Source organism: Pipra filicauda, unplaced genomic scaffold (genome assembly GCF_003945595.2).
Source record: "Pipra filicauda isolate LSUMZ 115617 unplaced genomic scaffold, ASM394559v2 scaffold919_size51518_pilon, whole genome shotgun sequence".
NCBI classification, from domain to species: Eukaryota; Metazoa; Chordata; class Aves; order Passeriformes; family Pipridae; genus Pipra; species Pipra filicauda.
In genome coordinates this window covers 15,917-40,508 of record NW_024105108.1, presented here as the reverse complement: position 1 = coordinate 40,508, position 24,592 = coordinate 15,917, and the positions used below count along the sequence as shown (strand labels likewise).

At 53.3% G+C, this 24,592-nt stretch overlaps 1 protein-coding gene across 1 annotated transcript; it reads left to right on the top strand.

Annotated features, from left to right (window-relative positions):
* Window positions 1-10,937: 10,937 nt before the first annotated feature.
* LOC113991131 (ribosomal oxygenase 2-like) lies at window positions 10,938-24,378 on the top strand. The gene is given in 8 exon segments (XM_039391224.1): window positions 10,938-11,714; window positions 11,717-11,838; window positions 13,024-13,041; window positions 13,044-13,145; window positions 14,143-14,271; window positions 16,175-16,278; window positions 20,237-20,254; window positions 24,330-24,378. Coding segments are annotated over 8 exon segments (849 nt in total). The 5' UTR covers window positions 10,938-11,407.
* Window positions 24,379-24,592: the final 214 nt, after the last annotated feature.

Sequence of the window (24,592 nt, the reverse complement as noted above, 5' to 3'; positions counted from 1 at the left end):
TGAGGCTGAAAGGTTTCCTGTAAGGATTTTTATCTTTTGAAACTACAGGCTGAATTTGAGGGATAAACTCCAGTATTCTGAAAGTGGAAAGTTGATAAAACAGAAAAGACTGTTTCTTCTACAACAGTTTTGAAATAGTCCACTTGTAAAAATCACAAAGCTTGAAGCCTACTCAGCAGAGCTGATTCCTCATCTGCACTGATCATCAGCAGCTGGCCTCTCCTATTTCAGGGTCTCATCTGTGTACACTGGATTAAGGCCTCCTAACTTCTTAAGAAAAGTAGTGTTATAAACTCACAGTTCTGGCAAGGTTTCCTTAGCAGATGGGTTGAAAAGCAAAACTTTGTTGCCATGACCAACGAATGCAGAGCCCAAGGTTGTTTGTGGTGCTAGCTTTGCTCCACTCTCTAATAACTTTCTGTCCAGATCAGTGCTGGCAACAAGAATTCCAGGTTAACGCTTGTTTCATTTTTCAGGCTTTGCATTTCAAGAATGGGGAGTTGTTATTGGAAACTCTGCCATGGCTGTCATTAACAGCCTCGGAAAACAGGTTTTCTTATTTCTGAGGGAGAAGTTTCCAACCCAGCTTTGGAGTATGCAAATAGTTGAATGACTTGTTGTACAATTGGAAATAAAAATCAATACATTTGCTCTGATTAAAGTCTTAATATATATTTGGTTAAAGAGTTCTTTTCTTGTTACCTTCTTTAAAAAACAGGACCCATAAGCAGAAAGGCGATCTCTTAAAGTGTTGTAACCTTTTAAGTCCACTTGTTGCCACACAACAACAGCATGCCAATATCACATCCAAAGATACAGAATCTTACAGAGATACACACAAATAGATAACTATACATATATCTATGTATGTATATCTATCTACCTATACATATCTATACATATCTATACAAATACACACAAGAAAGTTTGGGGTTCCTGATGAGAGTTCTACATGGGTAACAGCGGACTGGTTTGATGTGTCATACAACTGTGGGGACCATGAATGTAAGCTCTGAGCTTTGATTTATTGTCCTGGTTTGTAACTGCCTGACTTCCCTTTGGGGGGAACACAGGCCTCTATTTTGCACGATCTGTTTTGTTTTACTTGGCAGTGTAGACTAGGGGCAGAAGAGTTTTTGGAGCCAAACAGCTCGATGCAGATTCAGTTCCTTTAGTGGTGCCTAAAACTCAGGAGCTGGACTCCACGGTGCCGGTGGGACCCTCCCAACTCAGCACGTTCCATGACTCCATCAAGTCCAACTGTCAGCCCAGCACTGCCCCAGCAACCCCCAAACCACTAAAGCGTGTCAGCCATGGCCAGATGCAGGCGCCTCTGAAACACCTGCCGGGGTGCTGGCTCCGCCCGGGCAACCCATTGCAGTGCCCGAGCCCCCCCCGAAAAACACAGCGAGAAACCTTTCTCCAGGAGCTGACCTGAAGCTCCCCTGCCTCAGCCTCGGGCCACGTCCCCCGCTCCTCCCAGCGCAGGCTCCTTTCCAGCAGCCCCCTCGGCAGAAGGCGGCTCAGGGCTCCCCTCTGCCCCCCCGGCCGGCTCCGCTCCGGCCACGCTCCCGCCACGGCCCCGCTCCCGCCACGGCCCCGCTCGGCTCTGCACGGGGAAGGAACGCGCCCAGCCCCGGACAGACACCCCCGGGGGCCGCGCACCGGGGGACTGTCCCCGGGGCTCACTCACCGGGGGTCCCTCCTCGGGGGTGACTTACCGGGGGTCCCTCCCCGGGGGTCACTTGCCAGGGGTTGTTCACCGCGGGTCATTCACCGGGGGTCCCTCCCCAGGGGTCACTTACCGGGGCTTGTTCACCGCGGGTCGCTCACCGGGGGTCACTTTACCGGGGGTCGCTCACCGGGGGTCGCTCACCAGCGGCCACTCGCCGGGGGGCCGCGCACGGGGGGTCCCTCCCCCGGGGCCACGCACCGGGGGCCACTCGCCGGGGGTCTTGGGGCCGCTGCCCGGGGGCCGCTGCCCGGGGGCCGCTCAGCGGCAGCGCTCCCGCTCCCGGCCCCGCCCGCTCCCACCCAAACTCCCTCAAACGCCCCTCTCGGCCCCGCCCCCGCCCAATCCCCGCCTCGCCCAATCCCCGCCTCGCCCCGCCCACTCCGCCGCCTCCCATTGGCTGCGCACGTTCGGCCGTGGAGCGAGGAGCGCGCGGGGAGCGTTGCCTGGAAACCGGCGAGGGAATCCCGGGAATCCTCGAGGCGCCGGCGCTGCCCCCCCACTCCTGGAGCGAGCGGCCGAGCCCGCCCGGGAGCGGGCACTCAGCGCCTGGCTGCGGCCGCCACAACGGCCAGGGAAGCAGGCGCGCGGAAGGCGGGCTTCGGCCCCCGGGCAGCGAGGAGCCCTTAACTTATATTTGGCTAAAGAGTTCTTTTCTTGTTACCTTCTTTAAAAAATAGAACCCACAAGCAGAAAGGCGATCTCCTAAAGTGTTGTGACCTTTTAAGTCCACTTGTTGCCACACAACAATAGCATGCCAATATCACATCCAAAGATACAGAATCTTACAGAGATACACACAAATAGATATCTATACATAGGTATGTGTATATATACATATCTATACAAATACACACAAGAAAGTTTGGGGTTCCTGATGAGAGTTCTACACGGGTAATGAACAGAGGACTGGTTTGATTTGTCATACAACTGTGGGGACCAAGAACGTATGTTCTGAGCTTTGATTTACCGTCCTGGTTTGTAACTGCCTGCCTTCCCTTTGGGGGGAACACAGGCCTCTATTTTGCACGATCTGTTTTGTTTTACTTGGCAGTGTAGACCAGGGACAGAAGAGTTTTTGGAGCCAAACAGCTCGATGCAGATTCAGTTCCTTTAGTGGTGCCTAAAACTCAGGAGCTGGACTCCACGGTGCCGGTGGGACCCTCCCAACTCAGCACGTTCCATGATTCCATCAAGTCCAACTGTCAGCCCAGCACTGCCCCAGCAACCCCCAAACCACTAAAGCCTGTCAGCCATGGCCAGATGCCGGCGCCTCTGTAACACCTGCCGGGGTGCTGGCTCCGCCCGGGCAACCCATTGCAGTGCCCGAGCCCCCCCCGAAAAACACAGGGAGAAACCTTTCTCCAGGAGCTGACCTGAAGCTCCCCTGCCTCAGCCTCGGGCCACGTCCCCCGCTCCTCCCAGCGCAGGCTCCTTTCCAGCAGCCCCCTCGGCAGAAGGCGGCTCAGGGCTCCCCTCTGCCCCCCCGGCCGGCTCCGCTCCGGCCCCGCTCCCGCCACGGCCCCGCTCGGCTCTGCACGGGGAAGGAACGCGCCCAGCCCCGGACAGACACCCCCGGGGGCCGCGCACCGGGGGACTGTCCCCGGGGCTCACTCACCGGGGGCCCCTCCTCGGGGGTGACTTACCGGGGTTCCCTCCCCGGGGGTCACTTGCCAGGGGTTGTTCACCGCGGGTCATTCACCGGGGGTCCCTCCCTGGGGTTCCCTCCCCGGGGGTCACTTGCCAGGGGTTGTTCACCGCGAGTCGCTCACCGGGGTACCTCCTCAGGGGTCACTTACCGGGGCTTCTTCCCCGCGGGTCGCTCACCGGGTGTCACTTACGGGGGGTCGCTCACCAGAGGCCACTCGCCGGGGGGCCGCGCACGGGGGGTCCTTCCCCCGGGGCCGCGCTCCGGGGGCCACTCGCCGGGGGTCTTGGGGCCGCTGCCCGGGGGCCGCTCAGCGGCAGCGCTCCCGGCCCCGCCCGCTCCCATCCAAATCCCCTCAAACGCCCCTCTCGGCCCCGCCCCCGCCCCGCCCAATCCCCGCCTCGCCCAATCCCCGCCTCGCCCCGCCCACTCCGCCGCCTCCCATTGGCTGCGCACGTTCGGCCCTGGAGCGAGGAGCGCGCGGGGAGCGTTGCCTGGAAACCGGCGAGGGAATCCCGGGAATCCTCGAGGCGCCGGCGCTGCCCCCCCACTCCTGGAGCGAGCGGCCGAGCCCGCCCGGGAGCGGGCACTCAGCGCCTGGCTGCGGCCGCCACAACGGGCAGGGAAGCAGGCGCGCGGAAGGCGGGCTTCGGCCCCCGGGCAGCGAGGAGCCCTAAAAAGAACAAAAGTGTTGAAAGAGAGGGAACTCATCGCACCATCACAGAACATGCTCAGTTGGAAGGGACCCACAAGGAGCGTCGAGTCCAAGCCTTTGCCCAGCACGGCACCGACCCCAAGAGTCACACCGTGTGCCTGAACTCAGCCAGCCTTGGTGCTGTGACCACTGCCCTGGGGAGCCTGGTCCAGTGCCCAACCACCCTCGGAGGGAAGAACCTTTCCCAAATATCCACCCTAAACCCACGTGAAAAAAACCTATTTGCAACCAAAAAAAAAAAGTTTCTATTTTCTTCCTTCCCCTTCTCCTTATTTAGTGTTTACACAACAGTACTGCAGTGCCCTACTGGCTCAAAACTGAAATACTTGAAGTCCTTGCTGTATAGGCTGGATTTTGTCCCTTAGGCAGAGGCTAATCTGCCTGCAGTCCACCAGGACTGCCAGAGCTTGGGGAAGGGATGGAGGCTATCGCAGGGAGGAACAGAGATGCGGAGATATTCCCTGATATTCTACTCTAGAGGCGGCTCAAGAGACAGCCCTGGAGTTGGAAGCACTTGCCTTCATCGCTGGACGATCTTGTCCAGATCCAGAGAAAGGATCTTCTCCTCCGGCAAAGCCGCAGCTTCTTGGGAGCCGTGGATTGAGAAACGGTGTCTTGGGGACAGGAGCTGCTGGGCCACCTGCTCCTGGGAATCTTAGACTGCAATGGCCTGGGCTCCCCCTCCTACCCGCAGCCTTTTGCTGCCATGTGCATCCTCGGCGAGGAGCGGGCTCTGCTCTTCCCCGCTCTTCCCTCTTCCCCAGGGAGACCTGGCCAGAGGGGCTCCTGTGTGTGGCTCCGGCAGGTCTCCCAGAGGCTCTGGGAGGGATGGAGTCTCTTGCCAGAAGTAACTGAGGTGCCGAGATACTCCGTCTCCTGCTCTTGCCATACTGGATCGGGGAAGAGCCCTGGAGTCGGGAACACCTGCTTTTGCTGTAGGATCCTGTTGCTGCACAGGATCTTGATGTGGCACTGGCAGAGTGTCCAGGGAGGCCTGGAGTGGGCACCTCATGTTTGGGGGTAATCTTTGTCTGTCTTCAATTTTGGGAGTCGAGTGCAGGGTTCTGAAAAGAAAGAAACAGCATCCTTACCCCAAGGAAAGAAAGCCTGGAAGCTTTGGCTTGGAGGTACAGTTGGTGGGGCAGCTTGGGCACTTCTTGGGCAGCAAGACCTTTCTGTGGTGGTACCTTTTGTCTGGCAGGAATCTTCATTTGGAGTAAATTTTGGGAGTTAGATTGGCAATTGCAGTGCAGGGCTGAAAAAAGAGAACAGCAGCCCTTTCCACCAGGAAAAGAAGTCTGCATCCTCTGGCTTTGAGGTGCAGTTTGTGTGGCAGCCTGGGCATTCTTGGGCAGCAAGACCTTTCTGTGGTGACACCTTTTTGTCTGGGAGGAATGTTCATTTGTGTTCAGTTTTGGGGAGGTGGGACCGGCCATTGCAGCGCAGGGCTGAAAGAAGGGAACAGCAGCTCTTTCCCCCAGGAAAGAAAGCCTGGAAGCTTTGGCTGCTAGGACCAGTTGTTGGTTGTAATAGATTTTTTATTTCTTACTCTCTACTTTGTTTTGATATTGACCTCTGCAATAAGGAACTGGTAATTATCTGTCCCGCGGAGGCGCTATAGGTGTTACTGGAGCAATTAAGCTCCTTGTGCAAGGCTTCTTTCAAGTCGTTTAAAGTGTCCCAAGCGGCAATTAACCACTTCACACTAACGAAAGTATTTCCATCAGGTGATGTACTTTCCAAGTGAAAAGGCTACCAGGAACCTCCCCTGGAGCCCAGTGACTGAACAGAATTGCGGACACCGGCTTTAGCTCTTTGCAGGGCTGTCTTCGTCAGCCTAGGAAAACATTTTAGACTGCTTGCTGGAGTCTTGGGGAACCCCTGGAGAGTCTCCAACAGAAAGCTGGTACATTTTCCCGCCTTGGCAGAGCCAGCCTGCCTGTATACCAGCAGCTTAGCCATTCAACATCGTGTAAAGGTGTGCCCGGTGCCAGGCTGGCCAGTGAGCGCCCACAGGGGGGGATTTAAGGCAGTGCCCAGCGTGGTGGTGAGTCCAGTCAGTGTTGGCCAGGGTCCCCTGCTGGTCCCCACTCCTCGCTCCATCCTGCTTGCCTCTGTCCTGCTCATGTCCCACCTGCTCCGTCTCCTGTCTGTCTTGCATCCAGTCTGTTTCCCCCCTGCTTCTCTCCAGCGGCCCTTCCATGACTGCCTGAGGCTGACTACACCTGGATCTCTCACTGGGGGTGGTAACCTTTTTGTACTTTCCTTTTCCTTATCTCTCCCTCTTCTTCTCCCCTCCTGCCTCGATTTTACCATTACTTATTGCTACAAAGAAAGCAAATTGTCTGTTTGAGACCTAACATTTGGAGTTTTGTGCCTTAATCTCGCCTTCGAAGTAATCATCTAAAGAACCACATTGCAGCCCCTGACCAATCTGTAAAACCCACCAACTGCACCTGAAACCCAAAGGTTACAGGCTTGCTTTCCTGGGAAAAAGGGCTGTTGCTCTCTTTTTTCAGCCCTGCGCTGCAATGGCCGGTCCCACCTCCCCAAAATTGAATCCAACTGAAGATTCCTGCCAGACAAAAGGTGCCACCACAGAAAGCTCTTGCTGCCCACCGAGTGCCCAGGCTGCCCCACCAACTGCACATGAGAGACGGAGGGTAAGGGCTTTCTTTCCAGGGTGGAGGTAGAGTCGTGTGCTTGCAGGAGCCCTGTGCTGGAATTGGCAGTCCTTCCACCTTCCACTGTCCCAGGTTGCTCAGAGCTCCATCCAACGTGGCCTTGAACACTTCCAGGGATAGGGCATCCATAAATTCTTGGGGTAACTTGTTTCAGTGCCTCACCACCCTCACAGGGAAGAATTTTTTTCGTAATATCCCATCTAAACCTGCCCTCTCTCAGTTTGAAGCCATTCCTCCTTGTGCTGTCACTACAGGCCCTTGTAAATGCTGATGAAACTTGACTGGATATTTTTACAGCAAAGGTTATAATTTTTATTTTCTTAAGGCAGTGACAGGGATGATACCGGGATCAATTACACTTCAGAAATCTGTTGCTTGTATTAGTAGTTAAAAATAACAAACGGTATTTAAACGCATTATTTCTCGTCTGGGGGGTGCTAGAGGGCTGGTTACAGTGCCCACCACCCTCCTCTGAAGCTGTGTTACCTTCCCCACTGGGATGGGAATACTTTCAGCCAATTTGTCTCTCCAGATCAGCCCGGAAGTCTTTAAAAAGGTACTCAAAAGTATTTCCCCATTCCTACTGGTTTTGCAGCCGGTCAGATGTGTGGGGTTTATGTCCCACAGCAAATTAAAAACACCACAGCCATTATGTAAATGTGTATTTGTTTGAGTATTCACCCTGATGGTGTTCAGGCAGTTAGGCTGAGGTACTTTGTGGATTTTTGGAACAGAAATAACATCTTTTAAGGGTGTCTGTGACCGGCTGAGGTGCAGGATGTGGCCTCTCTATTTTTAGCATCTGCTGGTACGCCCATCCTGTGAGTGTTAATTTAGGTGATGCAACCTTTTAAGTCTGGAGAACTACTTCCTTCTTCAAAGCTTGCTAATTCTCATGAAAGAAATAAAGAGAATTTCATGACAGTGACCTATTTTTCACTTTGAATATCCCAACTATTGGTGAGCATTTACATTAAAATATTTGAAGTTTAATAAATTTTGCAAAATGTCCTGGATGTTGAGGGATGTAGTGATGAACTCAGAATTAGAAAGTGGAGATTGTCTTCTTTTTCTTTGAAGCTCACAGGCCTATGAAAAAAAAAGCTTTCTAGAGAAACTTAAATTTTTTTATCTAATTTGTACACATTTCTACAATTAGGACAGCTGTAGGTTCACCCCTGGCAAAATCTCTCTGCTGGTAACCCAGCCACATGCTGATTAATCCTTATTTCATGTTCAAGTGACCAGGATATTTTGGTCAGCTGGCGACAGAGCGGTCCAGGTGGTAAAGGAACAAGGACTGAACAGTATGAGCAGCGTTTGCCTTTTTCTCTCCTCCACCCCCCTTTTCTATATATTATACTTTGCCACTTTCTCTGCTCAGCACACAGGAATTTGCTGGATGCATCCATGAATGCAGAACCCACTGGAATCACGACATTTGTTCCAAATGATCCAGCTGGTGCCAGGGAAGCAGAAGTTCTGACTGTGTAACAACCACACTGTGAGGAGGAACAAGACTGAAACCCACTTTCCGTAAAGGGAAGGATTTGAACTGGTGCTGGAGATGTGCAAGGCTCTGTTATTCTCCCTCCTTAAGTTGTTGACAGGACACAGTCCCCTCTCTTACCTGTCATTGAAAGGTCCTTCTAGTTACACTTATGGCAGTGTCACTTTGTACCAACATCAGCCGTGCACTGTAAGGCTGCTGAGGTTTCCAAAATCCACCTTTTTTATTTCTGCTAGTTCTGCTTCGTATCCTTCAAGCCAGTACACAAGAACAAAGCTTCAGCAAAGCCTACCTAACATTTTCTTTTGTTTCTGACATCATTAGCCAACGTAAACCAAACCATTAACAGGCATCCAAAAATATTTCTGGAAGTTTTCACGTGCTCGGTGAGGATTCCAAAGTTTTCTTTGAGGGAGACTCAGGGAGACTCCAGAAGAAGATTTTTGGTCCAGGAAAAAAAAAATAAATAACGCAGCTGAAGCCCAGGCACCGTTGTATGAAGCAGATTGATTAACCTTAGTGCTGCTGCGTTCCCACTGGAATACACACTGGAATGACACTGGAATGCCGCCGGATTTCCGACTGGCCGCCCGGAAGCGGCTCCTGCCGTGACTCCCAGCGCGGCAGGATCGCCTCCCGCTCCCACCCGGCACATCCAGCCTGGCCTCGCCTCCCCTCGCCCGCCCCGATCCATCCCGGCCCGCCCCGATCCCACGCGATCCTCCCTCCTGCCCGGGTGAGTGCGGGGCCGCGGGACGGGAAGGGGCTGGATGGAGGCGGCGGGAGCCGGGAGGGGGAGCGGGGACACCGCGTGTCCTCGGAGCCGCTGTGCCCGGCGGTATTCCCGCTGTGCCCGGCGCTATTCCCGCTGTGCCCGGCGGTATTCCCGCTATGCCCGGCGGTATTCCCGCTGTACCCGGCGCTATTCCCGCTGTGCCCGGCGGTATTTCCACTATGCCCGGCGCTATTCCCGCTGTGCCCGGCGGTATTCCCGCTGTGCCCGACGTTATTCCCGCTGTGCCCGGCGCTATTCCCGCCGTGCCCGACGTTATTCCCGCTGTGCCCGGCGGTATTCCCGCTGTGCCGGCGGTATTCCCGCTATGCCCGGCGCTATTCCCGCCGTGCCCGGCGCTATTCCCGCCGTGCCCGGCGCTATTCCCGCTGTGCCCGGCGCTATTCCCGCTGTGCCCGGCGCTATTCCCACTGTGCCCGGCGCTATTCCCGCCGCTTCCCAGGGAGCTGCCGTGGTGTGGGAGGGAAGAGCCCTGGCGGGGAGCAGCTGCTCCCGTGTGGGGTTCTGCGCTGGGGTTTGTCCTCCAGCCCGGCACGGAAGGAATTGGGGGTGCTGGTGGATGGAAAGTTGGGGCTGAGCTGGCGCTGAGCTCCCAGCCCAGAAATCCGGGCGTATCCTGCATCCCGTTCAGCGGGCCGTGGGTGAGGGAGGGGGTTCTGCCCCTCTGCCGCGCTCTGGTGATTCTCCACCTGGAGCGCTGCATCCAGCTCTGGAGCTCCCAGCGTGAGAAGGGCACAGACCTCTTGGATCAAGTCCAGAGAAGGCCAGGAAGATGATGAGAGGGATGGAGCAGCTGCGGAGACAGGCTGGGAGAGTTGGGATGGCTCAGTCTGGAGAAGTCTCTGTGGAGACCTCCTTGCAGCCTGTCAGGACTTAAGTGGTGCAAGAAAGATGGAGAGGGACTTTTTATGAGGGCCTGTAGCTGCAGGACAAGGGGCAATGGGTTTAAGCTGAACGGTTTAGGTTTAGACTAAATGTAAGGGAGAATTTTTTTCTGCTGGAGGGTGGTGAGGCATTGGCTCAGGTTGCCCCGAGAAGCTGTGGATGCCCCATCCCTGGCAGTGCTCAAGGCCTGGTTGGATCCTGTTGGATGGGGGTTTGAGCAACTAGATCTTGTGGAAGGTATCCCTGCCCATGGCAGGGGGCTTGGAACAGCTGTAATAACCAGCAGAAGGCTACAGAACAGCCCGTGTTGTAAATGAAGCTGCGTTCTATGAGTAGTAAATATCTGAATGTAACTTCTTTAAATCAGTGTGAATGAGCTGAGAGGTTGGTACAATGGATTTAGGTCTGGAATTCAAAACTGTTAATCCAGGCTTGGTTGCATCTGTGTTGCTGTCATTTGGGGATGTCAGCTTTAGATCTTGGTGCCTTCAGCAGCATCTTCAGATCTTGCTGTCAGTCAGGGACTGATTTTCAGCCTTTAATTTTTTACGCATTCCCTTGCCTCGTGCTGCAGTTGGGAATGTTCATTCTCTCAGGAAGGAGGTGATGTGAATTCCCTCCTGCAGGGCTGAGGTGACCCTCGGTTACTGTTGAGGGACAGGCTGTGCAGGAGCTGCTGATGAAACACTGCCCAGGAGTTAGTGGGCCAGCAAGGGTGTCCTGCTGCACAGAAGAACTTAGTGCTGCATGTAAATACCAGAACTGGAGTTTAAGTTTCAAAGTACGGGATCTGTGTAAATAAAAGTATCTCAACAAATTGATAGCATTTCCTATCAAATGGGTGTAGGGAGTAGAGCTGTCATTTTTACTTAGAAATTATGGCATTAGCACGTTCAAACTTCTCAGGTGTTGGCTTTCCAGACTTGCACAGTTACCTACCATTACTTGATTTCCCCCTTAACTTTCCTGAGAATTTGGCAGCCAAAGCATTTGTAGATCAACTTCTTTATTTTTGCATAATGGTACACAATCATACTCTCTGCCTGGGAAAAACAAAGTAAATGACTTTCAGCTTTAAAATGAAATGTCTGTGCTTGTATGAAAGAATTCTTTTTGTTCTACATAAACAAAGTTTGACAGCTCGACAGGACTGAAAGCAGAATCTTGGCCTTTTAGTTCTTAAACTGGTAAATTTTACAAGTTTTAAACTTGTAAATGTAGTAATTACAGAGCATCAACAGGAAGGCCTAACAATGTTCCCTGTCTTCTGTAAACTGTTAATGCTTTGGAGCAAATAGTGAGGCTCTGAAACCAGAGCTGTTCCCGGGATACTCTGATATCCCACTGGGTAGGGGAAGAGTTGTTGCTCTGGGCCCGTGAGCTCTTGAGGTTGTGTTGCTGGTTGATTGTTTTGGTCCTCTCTCCTCTTGAACAGGAACCATGCCCAAGGAAGGAGGGAAGCATGCTGAAATGGGAAAAGAAACACAGGCACAGTGTAAACGAGCAAAGCTGGAAGCAGCTTGTTCTCCCTCAGTCCTGAGTTTTGAGAACCCAGACAGCCTCTTCGGGAGCTTGATCTCCCCCATCAAAGAAGAGGTGTTTTTCAAGGAGTACTGGGAGCAAAAGCCACTGCTCGTGCAGAGCAATGATCCCCTGGTGGCTGCTTACTCCCTGTCCCTGTTCCAGCTGTCAGACTTGAAGGAGCTGTGCAGCCAGGGCCTGTACTATGGGCGAGATGGGAATATCTGCAGTGTGTGAATGGAGAGAAGAAGGTTTTAAATAAAGAAGGCAAAGTGAATTACATGCAGCTGAAGAAGGATTTTGACCAGAAAAAGGCAACAATACAGTTTCATCAGCCTCAGAGATTTAAGGTGGGATTGTTTCACTGGATATAATTGATGCTGGCTCAATAATGTGGTGTGTTTGAGTTGCACTAGGCATGGCTTCATCTCTGTGCCCAGGGGAAGTGGTTGACATTGATGACCTGCTGAAATCTTTACATGAGCTGTATTAAAACACAGTTTATACTTTTGCACTGTCCATCACGTTTCACTGCTCTGCAGTAAGAACAAAATCTGATTCATGCTATAATATGTGTAATAATATATTCTTTTTAAAATTTTGCTCTGTCACATAAAAGTTTGGAAACAAAAACAAATGCACAAAATTGATGATTAGGCATCTGTGCTTAAATTATCCCTTCTGCCCCACTGTTTCCTTGTGCAAACTTTGTGGCTTTTGAGCCACTTCCCTTTAATGGAGGGTAAGGTGTGAAACCATGTGAAATATTTCCAGTGTTCTTGCCAGTGAATTGCACCATGGAAAGGTACCAGCCCATTTTAGCTGAGTGTTCTCAGTCCTTGAGTTTGAGAAGGAGACAGTGGTGCTGCACAGTTGTGTAAAGGACTTGGATTCTTGGAGGTGCTTTGATTCAGGTAGCCTTGAAGGTGTCAGCACAATTGAATTGTGAGGTGGACCCAAATGAGATCCCAAATACAAGCTGAGTCCCAGGTATAGTGTTCCTGGCTGCTGTCAGCTTTAATGGCCAAGCTGCACTTGTGTGGATCTGGTACTTGGCACGTTCTGCTGTTTCCCTTCGGTGCCTTGTCTGTCACATGTGGGGTGTGGATGAGTCAAGTTTGGTTTTGAATATTCCCAAATGATTGGAGTAACTGGTGAAAGGTCTCTAACCTTTGTATGTTCTCTCTGGTGAGAGAATGCAGGTCCTGCATGTGCTTATTGTCTTATGGTGTTCTGCTGTTTGTGGGGTTATTTTCCTCTGTTCAGCCTTGTCTGTCTGGTTGTGCAGCCTAAAGATGGCACAGGGAAGAGAACAAACCCAGGTTGGGGCACCAGACTTTTTGGCTTAGCAGTGACTCTCCTGGCAGATCCCCTTTGCATCTCCAGTGCTCTCCTTCAGGAGAAACACTGGTACAGAGCACCTTCCTTCCCAGCCTCTGTGTCCCTGATGTGATCATTCTTCCCAAGCCATGGGGAGGATGTGGGCTGGGCTTGGCTGAGCTCTTCAGCAAGTAACAGCATCTTTTTTTTTACAGGAGGAGCTGTGGAAGATTTTCAGGAGAAGCTGGAGTGCTGCTTTGGGTCTCTGGTGGGGTCCAATGTTTCCATCACTGCCCAGGGATCCCAGGGCCTTCCTCCTCACTATGATGATGTTGAGGTAGGACAGCACAACCTTGCCTGGGAAATTGTGCATGGGCTTTTGCTGATGGCAGTGTTTGCTGTTGTGTGTGTGCTTCTAACCCTCCCCCCCACTAAACATTATAGGAAAATGTGGGGTTTTTTTATTTGTGTTTCCTTGTAGTCGTTTTTCTTACATATTTTTGCTGAAAATTTACTAATAGTAATATCTAATCATAATAGCATGTAAACTGGGTTTTCCAGACCTGGTATTTCCCTTAGATAAAAAGAGAAGTTTGTTTTCACAGCTGCAGAAGCTTTCTAGCACCTGTTTTTTCATTTTCACTTCATTCAGGCCCCAAGAATTTACAAGTCCTTTTCCCTTTACTAAGTACTTGCTCTTTCTTCAGCTGGACTGTAACAGCAGACTGGTTGTGCTTGTTGGTCCTGCTGTTTTTACGAAGTTACTGGTATGATGAATTCCTGTGGTCCAAATGCATTTTAAATCAGCTTCTAAAAGAAACATACAAAGATACACTGCGTTATAAAGAAAAAATTAGACTATCCCACTTAAACCAAATCAAAAAATCCAATCCTTATATGTATATTTTGCTTTTTAATATTTTCATTTCCATTCAATACACCTGGAGTTTCATTTTCCTTATGCTTGTTATTCAGCAGCCTCACATCCAGCATTTCTAACTCATGCCATCTACCCCCATTGGGCACCCTATAGAGGTTTCTGATGCTCTGTTGGGGATAAGCCTCTTTCACCTGAAATTTTGGATATTTGTGTGGCAGATGTTCCTTTTGGGTTAGTTCTCTAGCACTTACTGAAGTGACTGGAGAGAAACAGGGATTTCCAAATGCCTGCCTTAGGATAAAACAGATCCCACTTCACAACTCCTCTGTCTGTTGTCTCTAAATAGAGACAAAAAAAATTAGTTCAAATTTAAATTTCTCTGAATTGTAGCTGTCTAAAAATTAATGTGAAAGGAATTACTTCCTTATAGATTTGGATTGATGGTCTTTTGCAGGTGTTTATCCTTCAGCTGGAAGGCGAGAAACACTGGCGGCTCTATAAACCAAGGGTGCCTTTAGCTGGGGAATATGATGTGGAATCAGAAGATAGGATTGGGAATCCCACACGTGAGTTCATATTAAAGGTATGAGAATTTCATTGCCTTAGGTGGTCTGGGCTGTGATTGCCAGACAAGTTAAAAGTGGTCCATTTCTTGAAGGCAGTGATTGTGGCTGTGAGACTGAGGGGAGGGTTTGCACACTGCGAGCACGAGAAATTTGGGTGAGAGTTGTCTGTATCCTTTTTTAAAGGTATCCTTTGCTTCTAGTATTTAAATAATGGGCCAAAATGCCCAGTTATTTCTGTAAATTGACTAGTACTCTCCAGGTTGGGCACCCTGACTCCTAGGTCATGTTTGTGGAGTTGTGTGCAGAAAAAACACTGGGTTTGTGTATGGTTCTAAAACATTTTTATGCTTTTACATGCTGCCTGTAATCCCTCAGGCTAATCCTTCTGTGCACTGAGACTTACTGCTGCACTGAACATTGTCACTGTTCTGGTGAATGAGATTTAAATATTTATCCTTGGCTGATAAAGAAAAGCATGACCCAAACCCCATATAAACTTGCTGTATTAATTGCTCTTCCTTTTTCCAAACCTGAAATTCAAGTGTTTGGTTGGTGGTTGATTTTTGGAATAAAAGGAACATTTCATGAAGATTACTGAGTGTCAGCAGGGAATCTGGTGCTTGTCCTGTTCTGTTTGACCTGCTTTTGAAGTGTTACTTGTCCAGCTGGTGGTGCTGCTCCATGCTGGAATCCTCAGGAGTTTCTCTGCCTTTTGGCCTGTTATGGAGCCTCTCTCTGCTCTTCTCAGTGTCCAGAGCTGCATTTGGGTGTCGGTGTTTGAGGAATAGTGTGACATGTTGGATGGTGTAGGTGTTTTAGGAACAGTGTGACACATTGGATGGGATGCTGACATCATGAGCTGTGTTGTTTGACAGAGGGGAATATTCAATCGTCATCGTGTACTGGGTGATGCAAAGTCTGGTAAACTACAGTTCCCTTTTTCATTCCTGGAATATTTTGGACCAGACTTCAGTGCCTTTCATTTTTATGGAATAATGATGGGCTTAAAAGTTATCCAAGTTTTTAATTTATTTTTCTTCTGTTTGCTGTTGTTCACTTCCTGTGACCCATTTCTTCTGGGTGGCTGCTGTCAAAGTTTGGTTGTCTCTTTGTGGCTGCCTCTGAGAGGGATGCTGTTGTTTGACTCTATTTCCTCCCTAAACATCTTTCTAGAATATTTCCTTTCTCCATCTTTCAAATGAAGAGAATTCAGAATACTCTTGGTTGGTGTAGTCCCCACTCTGGTAAGGAAGGCAGTTTTCTTTGACTGTGCTGTCCAACTCTGTAGGTGTTTACAGGACAAGCCACAAGTAAACTTTTATTTCCTTCTTGGAGGCAATTTTATGTGCTTTACACCTTTCTTGTCTTGACTTTCCTTATCTAGTTTTTTTTCCAGTGTGGAGTTTTAATTTACATAGGTGAGAAGAAAGATAGGGAGGAGGAGGAGGAAGGTCGTACCTGTTTTTTAAGTGCTTTAACTGAAAATCTCAGACAACAGTATTGTAACAGATTACCATTTTTATAGACTATTTGGCTTTTCTCGTGGAATACTAACCTTTTCTTTTGATGTGATCTGACCAAATCCCCATTTCACTGCTCCTCTGCCAGCCCACTGTGTTGCCAGCAGGTCCATCTCAGCTGCTTCTTTGTCCTCTTCCTGCAGCTCAGTGGGAGTCTGTGTGTTCTGTGATGTTAAAAACCTTGTTTCACGTTTTCAGCAAATATTGACAGCAGGTTGGAAAGTTTAAGGTTCTGAACTTCTGGCTTAGTGTTCTTTATGTTATTAAAGTGTACATTGCAGGACTGCTCCATTTTGTGATTCTAAAGGATATATATTGTCAGACTGTCTGCTCAGGGAGTATTTTCTCTGACTGCAGTAAGGTTTGACCTGGTGCCCTAAATATATCAATTTTCTTGCAGCCAGGTGACTTACTGTACTTCCCAAGAGGGACCATCCACCAAGCTGACACTCCTCTTGGGACCTCCCATTCCACACACGTGACCATCAGTACCTACCAAAACAAGTAATTATTCTTTATCTTTTGTTTTGTGTGGCTTTCCTCTGCCAAGTGATGTGTGTGAGCAGTACAGACCTGAGATGTGGTGAAGTTCTGGGGCTTGGGGGAAGGAGGGGAGCAAGAAGACTGTTGTTGTTTGAAGCAGCCTGTTTGAGAGGTTTTCATGCAGCAAGCTTGATTGCTTTTTAATTGCTTATTTTATTATTTACCAGCTGTAGGCTTTAATGTGGAAAATGCTACAACTGCAAACTCACTTCTGTATTTAAAAAAATCTCTCATCAGTGGCTGAAGTTACTGTTCATTTCATAGCTCAGATAAAGAGCCATGAGTTACTCCTTTCATCATGTTTTCTCCTGTATTTGATAGTCACCTGCACTAATCTTCTGACAGATTTGCTGCCAATTCTTCCTTGCAAGCAAACATTTTCTGCTTATCTGTGGGTTTTTTTTATCTCCTACCCCATGTATGCAAGTCAGATTTCTTATGACACACTCCCAGTCCTTGTGCCCACACTGTTATCACACAGGGAAATGTTCTTGCCAACCTAATCAGCCTCCCAGATGCTGGGTTTGGAGCCATTGGTCTGAGTTAGGAATTAGGAAGGGCAGAACAAGTTTGGGCATATTCTAGATAACTGTGAGATGAATCTCTAACCACCAGCTGTGCCATTCTGGAAGCCAGGATGGGCTGGTAACTCTTCATCTGGCCACTCCTCCAACATGGAGAGAGGGTTAAGAGGAAGCTGCTCAAAGGTGTCAGTCTTCTCAAAAGTTGGGTTCAGATGATTTCAATTTACACACGTGTTCTTTTATTCAGAAGGTAAAAAAAAAACTAACCCCAAAAAACAGGAGAGGAAAAGGAAAAGCTGCTCTTCTTCCAAGGTTAAAAAGTGGAGTCATCCCCCGTTAAGGCTGTTGGTGATGAAGTGCTGACATCCTGCCTCTGCACCTCCTGTCAGCAAGGGCAGGGAAAACAAGCAGGAGTCCTGGTGCAGGCTGGTGTTCTGACTTGTAGATGGGAGTATGATCTGGAAGCATTTCCTTGGCAAATTGAAGAGAAATCCTTGAAAGCAGCTGTGGAGGAAGTGCTGGTGGAGGTGGCACTTCCAGGTATTTTCAGGTTTGTCTGGGCCAGATCCCAGCAGGAGAGAAGTGTGCACATGTGGGATAAGCAGGGCAGTTTGGAAAAGCAGCCCCTTCAAAGCCCGGCTCCCCCCAGCTCCCTTTGGGGGTGACCCCCCGCCCCTCGCGCTCCCTTTGGGGTCCCCCCGCTCTTTCCCCCCCGCCGCTTTCCCGCCGTGCCCGCCCCGCTCACCCGACAGGGCGGGACCGGCAGGGACGGGGCGGGGACGGGCCGAGCGCTGATTGGCTGCGGCGGGGGCTCGAGAGGCGGGGCGTGCGCAGAGCGCCATGTTGTCTGCGGGGCAGCGGTAGCGGTGGAGGTGCGGCTGCGCTCGGAGAGCGCGATTCTGGGGATCCGCTCGGGGCTGCGGGGAGCGCGGCTGTGGGTGGGAAGGCTGGAGGGCTCGGGAGGGTTTAGCCGAGGGGTTCGGGGGTTCCCGAGGGTCAGAGCGCGGGGCCTGGAACCCGCGCGGGGGGAGGTGGGGCTGTCCCAGCGCCCTGGCTGCACTGCGCAGGCGCGCCGGCGTTACCCGCCGGCATTACCCGCGACCTGCCATTACCCCTCCCACCACAGCGCCCCCTGCCGGCCCGGCGGACCGACCCCAGGGAAAGGGGATCCCAATGCCCCCCCCGAACCCCAGAGACCCCAAAGGGAGGGGGGCCCGGGGGTCCCCTAAAGCCCAGCAGTGGGGTTCAGGGGATCTCCCAGCCCCCAGGGGAAGGAGTCCTGGGGGCGCCCCCCAAAGTCCGGGGGGGAGATGTACCACATCCAGGTAAGGGGCTCCCAGTGCCCCTCAGTACGGCCCAGTAACCCCCTCAGTGACCAGCCAGTGTGTCCCAGTGACCTCCCACTGCCGCCCAGTATGGCTCAGTGATGTTCCAGTGAGCGCCCAGTAACCTGCCAGTGTCTCTCCCTGTGTCCTGATAATCCCCCAGTAACTCCCCAGTCCCTCCCAGTGCCCTCCCAGGATCCCTCAGTAACCCTCTAGTCCCTCCCAGTGCCCTCTGGTTCCCCCCAGTGTGTCCCAGTATCCTCCAGTAATCACCCAGTGCCCTGCAAAGCCCCCCAGCTGTCCCCAACGTGTCCGCAGATGTCCTTGGCCTTTCTGTGAGCGTGTGGGGGGGCATTTTTGGGGTCAAAGGGTCCAGGGGGGGCTCCTGGGGTGAGATGGAGGGTTGGGGACATCAGGGATGGGCTTGGGGCCAGTGGAATTGGGGGTGTCAAGGGGGGAATAATGGCAATGGGGAGGCCCTGGGGACACTGGAGACACCAGGGTTGTCTTGGAGTGTCAAGGGGGAATTAGGAACACCAAGAGGGTCTTGGGGAAACCGGGGAGGTCTCAGGACTCAGCTGCTCTTGGTGCAGCCCCTCATCTCCCCCACAGACCTCTTTAACCTCCCCATATGTCCCTTAACCTTCATTTTCCCTTTAGTCCCCTCCCCCCACAGATCCCTTTGATGCCCCAATGCCCCGAAAACCTGTTTTAACTCCCCCAAATACACCCAAAGACCCCTAAACGCCCCCAAATCCCCATCCAAACCCCCAGATCCCTTCAAATCTCCCCCAGCCCCCCCCTCAAATCCATTCCAACCCCCCCCCCAAAGAGGGGGGCACCCTGGCACCCTGGGACAGGAACACAGTGGGCTGTACTGGGGGCACTGGGCTGTACTGGGAGGGCACTGGGGGGGCTCAGGTGTCCCAGGACAACGTGGCCCAGCTCCTGGAGAGATGTGGGGAGCAGTGAGGAGGTACTGGTCTGTCCTGGTCTGTCCTGGTCTGTGCTGGTCTGTACTGATCTGTCCTGGTCTGTACCCCCAATCCCCAAAGCCCCTCCCCAGCTCCCCCAGGACCCTCCCGCACCCCAGTTCCCTCCAGGCCCCTGACTTGGTCCTGCTGCCCCTTGAGCATCTGCAGCTGCTGCAGAACCAGGCATTTCATCAGCAAATGTGCAGGTGACCCCAAGCTGGGGGTGTGTTGATGTGCTGGAAGGCAGGAGGGCTCTGCAGAGGGACCTGGCCCAGCTGGATCCATGGGCTGATTGCAAGGGGATGAGGTTCCAGCAGGCCAAGGGCCGGGTCCTGCCCTTTGGGCACAAGAAGCCCCGTCAGCCCCCCGGGCTGGGGCCAGAGTGTCTGGAGAGCAGGCAGGCAGAAAGGGAGCTGGGAGTGGGGATGGACAGGAAGCTGAAGAGGAGGCAGAGTGTGGCCAGGTGGCCAAGAGGGCCAATGGCTGGTGTCCTGTGTGAGGAAGAGTGTGTCAGCAGGAGCAGGGAAGTGATTGTTGGGCTGGAGTGAGCGCTGGTGAGGCCACCCCTGGAGTGCTGTGTCCAGCTCTGGGCCCCTGAGTTGAGGAAGGCCCTGGAGGGGCTGGAGCAGGTGCAGAGAAGAGCAGCGAGGCTGGGGAAGGGAGTGGAGCACAAGTGGTGTGAGGAGAGGCTGAGGGAGCTGGGGGTGTTGAGGCTGGAGAAGAGGAGGCTCAGGGGAGACCTCCTGACTGTCTGCAAGTCCCTGCCAGGAGGTTGGAGCCAGGTGGGGGTGGGGCTGTTCTGCCAGGAAGCAGCAGTAGGACAAGAGGGCTGGGTCTTGAGCTGTGCCAGGGGAGGTTTAGGTTGGATATTGGGAAGCAATTTTTTGTGAGAGAGTAATCAGGCCTTGGAATGGGCTGGGCAGGGAGGGGGTGGAGTCAGCGTCCCTGGAGGTGTTGAAGGTGAGAGTGGATGTGGCCTCAGTGCCATGGTCTGGGAAGCACGGCGGGGTTGGATCAGGGGTTGGACTTGATGATCTCGGAGGTCTTTTCCAACGTGGCTGATTCTGTGATTCTGTGATTGCCATTCCTATGGCAGCACATGCTTGAGGCTCTATCCCCAGGGTGATAGAGATGTCTGTCCATATCTATCTCCAAGGTTAGTCTGTAAATGTGTGGTGTTAGAAAAGCAGGCTAAGTTGTGGGCTGGTTGTAGAAGGAGAAAGAAGCCCAGAGGCCAGTGCAAGCAGGCAGCCCTCAGCTTGCACCTGATGTCCCCTCCCTGCAGGTTCCTGTCCTTGAGCCCAGGCCCTGAGGTGAGGCTGAGAAGTGGCGGGAGGTGAGCCCAGAGCTGTCCCTGAGGTGAGGCTGAGAATAAGTGCAAGGCAGAGGTGCTGCTGAGGAAGGAGAGCCCCGTGGTGGGGAAGACACAGAAGCTGTGTGTGCCCATCCCCGAGCAGGTGCTGTGTCCATCCCCTGTGTGCCAGGTGAGCTGGGGCTTTGCTGCAGAGCTGCGGGCGCTGATTTGAGCGTCTCCAAGTGCTGAGATGGTGGGCACCCAGGAACACAAACTGTGCCTGGCCACGGAGCCTGCAAGGAGGAGCAGAGACAGCCCTGGCAGTGTGGGGGGCCAGGTTGTCCCTGTGCCTTCCCCTGCAGGCCCTGTCTGTCCCTGCTGGGCCCCTGTCCATCCCCATCAGGTCCCTGCCCGTCCCCCCGGGCTGAGCTCCCCCCAGGAAGTGCCGTGGAGCTGAAGCTGCTGCCATCCCCCCCTGCAGCCGCTGCCCCAGCCAAGGGAGCAGCAAAGGCAGGGCCAGGAGCAGAGGCAGCAGCAGGGGAGCCCTGGGGGGGCCGGGAAGGTCTTGTGTGGGTCAGGAAAGAGGCGCTGGGCACGAGGCCGGGGCTGTGCTGAGCAGGCCCAGCCCTCACATCCCCCCAGCCAACGCCGGCTGCCCGGGGGGCTTGGGAGGGACCCCCAGCCCGTGTGCCCCACACTGAGCTGGCAGAGAGAAAGCCAAGGGACAGGGCCATTGCAGGGCCACGGGTGAGGGACAGGCAGGGCCATTGCAGGGCCACGGTGAGGGCACAGCCTGTGGCAGCAGAGCTGCCCAGGGCCGGGGGCAGCCGGGGGTGTTGGTACCAGCCAGTGCTGGGGCCGAGCAGAGCACGAGGCCTCTTGCAGAGCCCTGGAGCAGCCTCCCACTTGCCAGCCCTGCCCTGGTGGGGTGACACTGTCCCCTCCCTACAGGACACTCCCCCAGAACTCTTTGGGGGGGCCTTTTGTGTCTATTCCTGGTTGCTGATTCCTGCTGGGGACCTGAGGGAGCCTCTGCAATCCCATGCATGGGGCACAATCTCCTCTGCAGAGCTTGACCCACTGCAGACTTTGCAAGGAAATCTGTGCTGGCAGCCTGAGTATGTCCTGACCCCCCGTGCTCCCCCCAGGATATCTAGTACAAGTTTCCCATTCCCGGGCACCCATGGGATGGGGGGCAATTGTTTTCCTGCTGTTCCTGTTCTTGCTCCACCCCTGGGTGCTCTTGGGGGTGGGCAGGAGGTGTTTTTTGGGGGTGCTGGGCTGGGTTGGTGGCAGAGCCCCAGCGATGGGCGGGGGGATGTGGGTCCCCCCCACGGTGGGGGTTGGTGTTGCTGGGTCAGGCCCCGCCGGCTCCATTGTCAGCCCGGTGCCGGCGGGGGGGACACAGCGGGTTTGGGGCCCCCAGGAGTGCCGGGGGTGGGTGTGGAGCCCGGGAGCTGCCAAGTGTGGGGGGCGGAGCGGGGAGATGCCAGAGCTGGGGGATCCCCGGCAGCCTGGAGGGGGGAGCACGGAGAGGGAGGAGCCCCAGGACCCAAGGGAGCCTGAAACGGGGGGCGTGGAGAAGGGGAAACTTGGACAGTGGGGACCCCTGGGATCCCTGGGACAACAAAGTGGAAACCGTGGAAGGGGAGAATGTCTGGGAATATGGCACCCCGAAGGTGAGAGTCAGAGGAGAAGGAACTCTTGGGACCCCCAACACCCCAGAGGAGTCAGAGGGTCAGTCAGGGGAGACCCTCTGAACCCCAGAGGGAAGAGACCAGAGAGGAGGAATTTCTGGGAGAATTTTTTTGCACTGCATGTTCATAGTTTGGAGTATTTTTTGACTTAACTGTAACTTTTTGCAGTTTGGGGGGGCGAGGGTCTTCTTGATATTGTCTGAATCTTGGTGTTTTGGAGTGTTTTATGGTCACGGGATGCCCAGTGAGTTCTAGAGATGGACTTGGGCAGGAGGAACCCCCAAGCCAACGCACTCAGCCCTTGTTTTCCCCCCATCAGGATTTGTCCTTCCCAAAGCTTGGTCGGATGGAGGAGGAGGCTGCGAGGAAGAGGAAGATGCCTTGGTCCCCCCAGGCAGGTGAGGAGGAAGTCAGTGTCCCTTTGGGCGGGTGTTGTGCTGGCTCTGTCAGCCGAGCATGGCCCCGGCTGCAGGACAACCCCGCTGGCGCCGCCGTCCTGCCGGGGCCGGAGTTGGGGGGATGTCCTTGGCCTTCCCTGTGGGCCGGAGGCAAATCCCCTGCCTGTCCTTCTTGCTTCCTGCCCCAGGCCCCGAGGTGAGGACGGAGAGCCCGGAGGACAAATCCCCCCGTGAGACCCTGGTGGGAGAGGCCGTTTTGAAGGGCTCCCCGGCGCAGGAAGGCAGCGGGGAGGAAAAGGGCCGGAGATCCCCCCGCAGGAGGGGCTCCAAAGCCAGCCCAGGGTGCTCTGAGGAGGAAAGAGCCAGCCTGTGCCGGGAAGGTGGCCGGAGCTTGAGGGGGAGCTCTGACCTGGTGGTCCCTGAGCAGCCTCCCAGCAGGGAGAAGCTCTTCAGGTGCTTGGAATGTGGGAAGAGCTTCCGGAAGAACTCCCACCTCCTCATCCACCAGCACATCCACACTGGGGAATGGCCCTACATGTGTGAGGAATGTGGGAAGAGCTTCAGGCAGAGCTCCAACCTCCACAAACACCAGCGCATCCACACTGGGGAACGTCCCTACAAGTGTGGGGAATGTGGGAAGAGCTTCAGTGACAGCTCCAACCTGATCCGGCACAAGCACATCCACAGTGGGGAATGGCCGTACACATGTGGGGAATGTGGGAAGGGCTTCAGTTGCAGCTCCACCCTCCACACCCACCAACTCATCCACACCAGGGAACGGCCCTATCATTGTGGGGAATGTGGGAAGAGGTTTCAGACCAGCTCACATCTCCTGCAGCACGAGCGGACGCACACGGATGAGAGGCCCTTCCGCTGCACCGACTGCGGGAAGGGCTTCAACCGGAACTTCCACCTCGTCACTCACCGGCGCATCCACACCGGGGAGAGGCCCTACAAGTGTGGGGAGTGTGGGAGGAGCTTCACCCAGATCGGTAACTTCACCAAACACCAACGGACCCACCAGTAAGAGAAGCCCTTTGAGTTTCCCAACTGCGGGAAGAGCTTTGGCCAGCGCTTCCACCTTGAATGAACCCCCTGATGGTGAAGCAACCCCTGGAGTCCAGTGGCTGTCAGTCCATCCCTTTCCACCACAAAGGGCCAGTCCACTTTCCCAGGGACAAGTTCTTCCAACAGAACCCATCTTGGGGAGTGAGTTGAGATTCCTGCCTTGGCTGGGGACCCCCCCAAGATCACTCCTGGAGGTTGAGAGCAGAGGTCTCCCCACGAGCGTTGGTCTGGGGGAGTTCCATCCATCTCTAATTAAGAATTCTTGCTTTTGTGCCAGCTTGAGTAGAATTGCTTCAACAATTGCTTTAGTGTAGAGCACTGTCCTGTCTTATCCTGTACTCCTGGTAGTTTTAGTGTTTGTATTGTGCGGTAAATAATTGTGATGAAGATGTTTTGTCTGATCATTTGTAACCCTAAATAAATTCCTTTCTATCAATAGATCTGATTTGCCATCATTAAAGCTGGAGAACAAAAATGATTCAGTCACACCTCTGTAATTCCTTTGAATTGAAAATGTTGGCATAATTCAAGGCTGAGATTGGATCCATCAGCCCCCAGCACCCCACAGGAAGTTGGGAGCTTGGGGGGCCAGCCCCCTTTGCCAACCTGCCTGTGCCCAAAGACCCCCATGGGACCGTCAGACCCACCAGACCACCCCCCCTTTTCCACCCTTTTCCCTGTTTCTCCCATTTTCGCATTGTCCCCCTAATCCTAATTTTTCCCCCCGAACAGTTTTTGGGTCCAAATCACCACTTTTTGCTCCCTCTCCTGTGGGCACTGACGGAGAAAATGAGGCTGCACACACAGAGTTCCATTTCAGTACTTGTCCTCCCATCTTTCCGGCGTCCCCCTTTCATTGGGGTTCTTTTGGAAACAGTGCCTGGGCTTTGTCTTTTAGTCCACTGGAATTCCCAGCAGGGCCCCAAAGCAGTGCCCTGATCCCACACATTCCCCTCCCCTCATGTGCTGGCTGTGTTCAGCCACCAGAGAAAAAC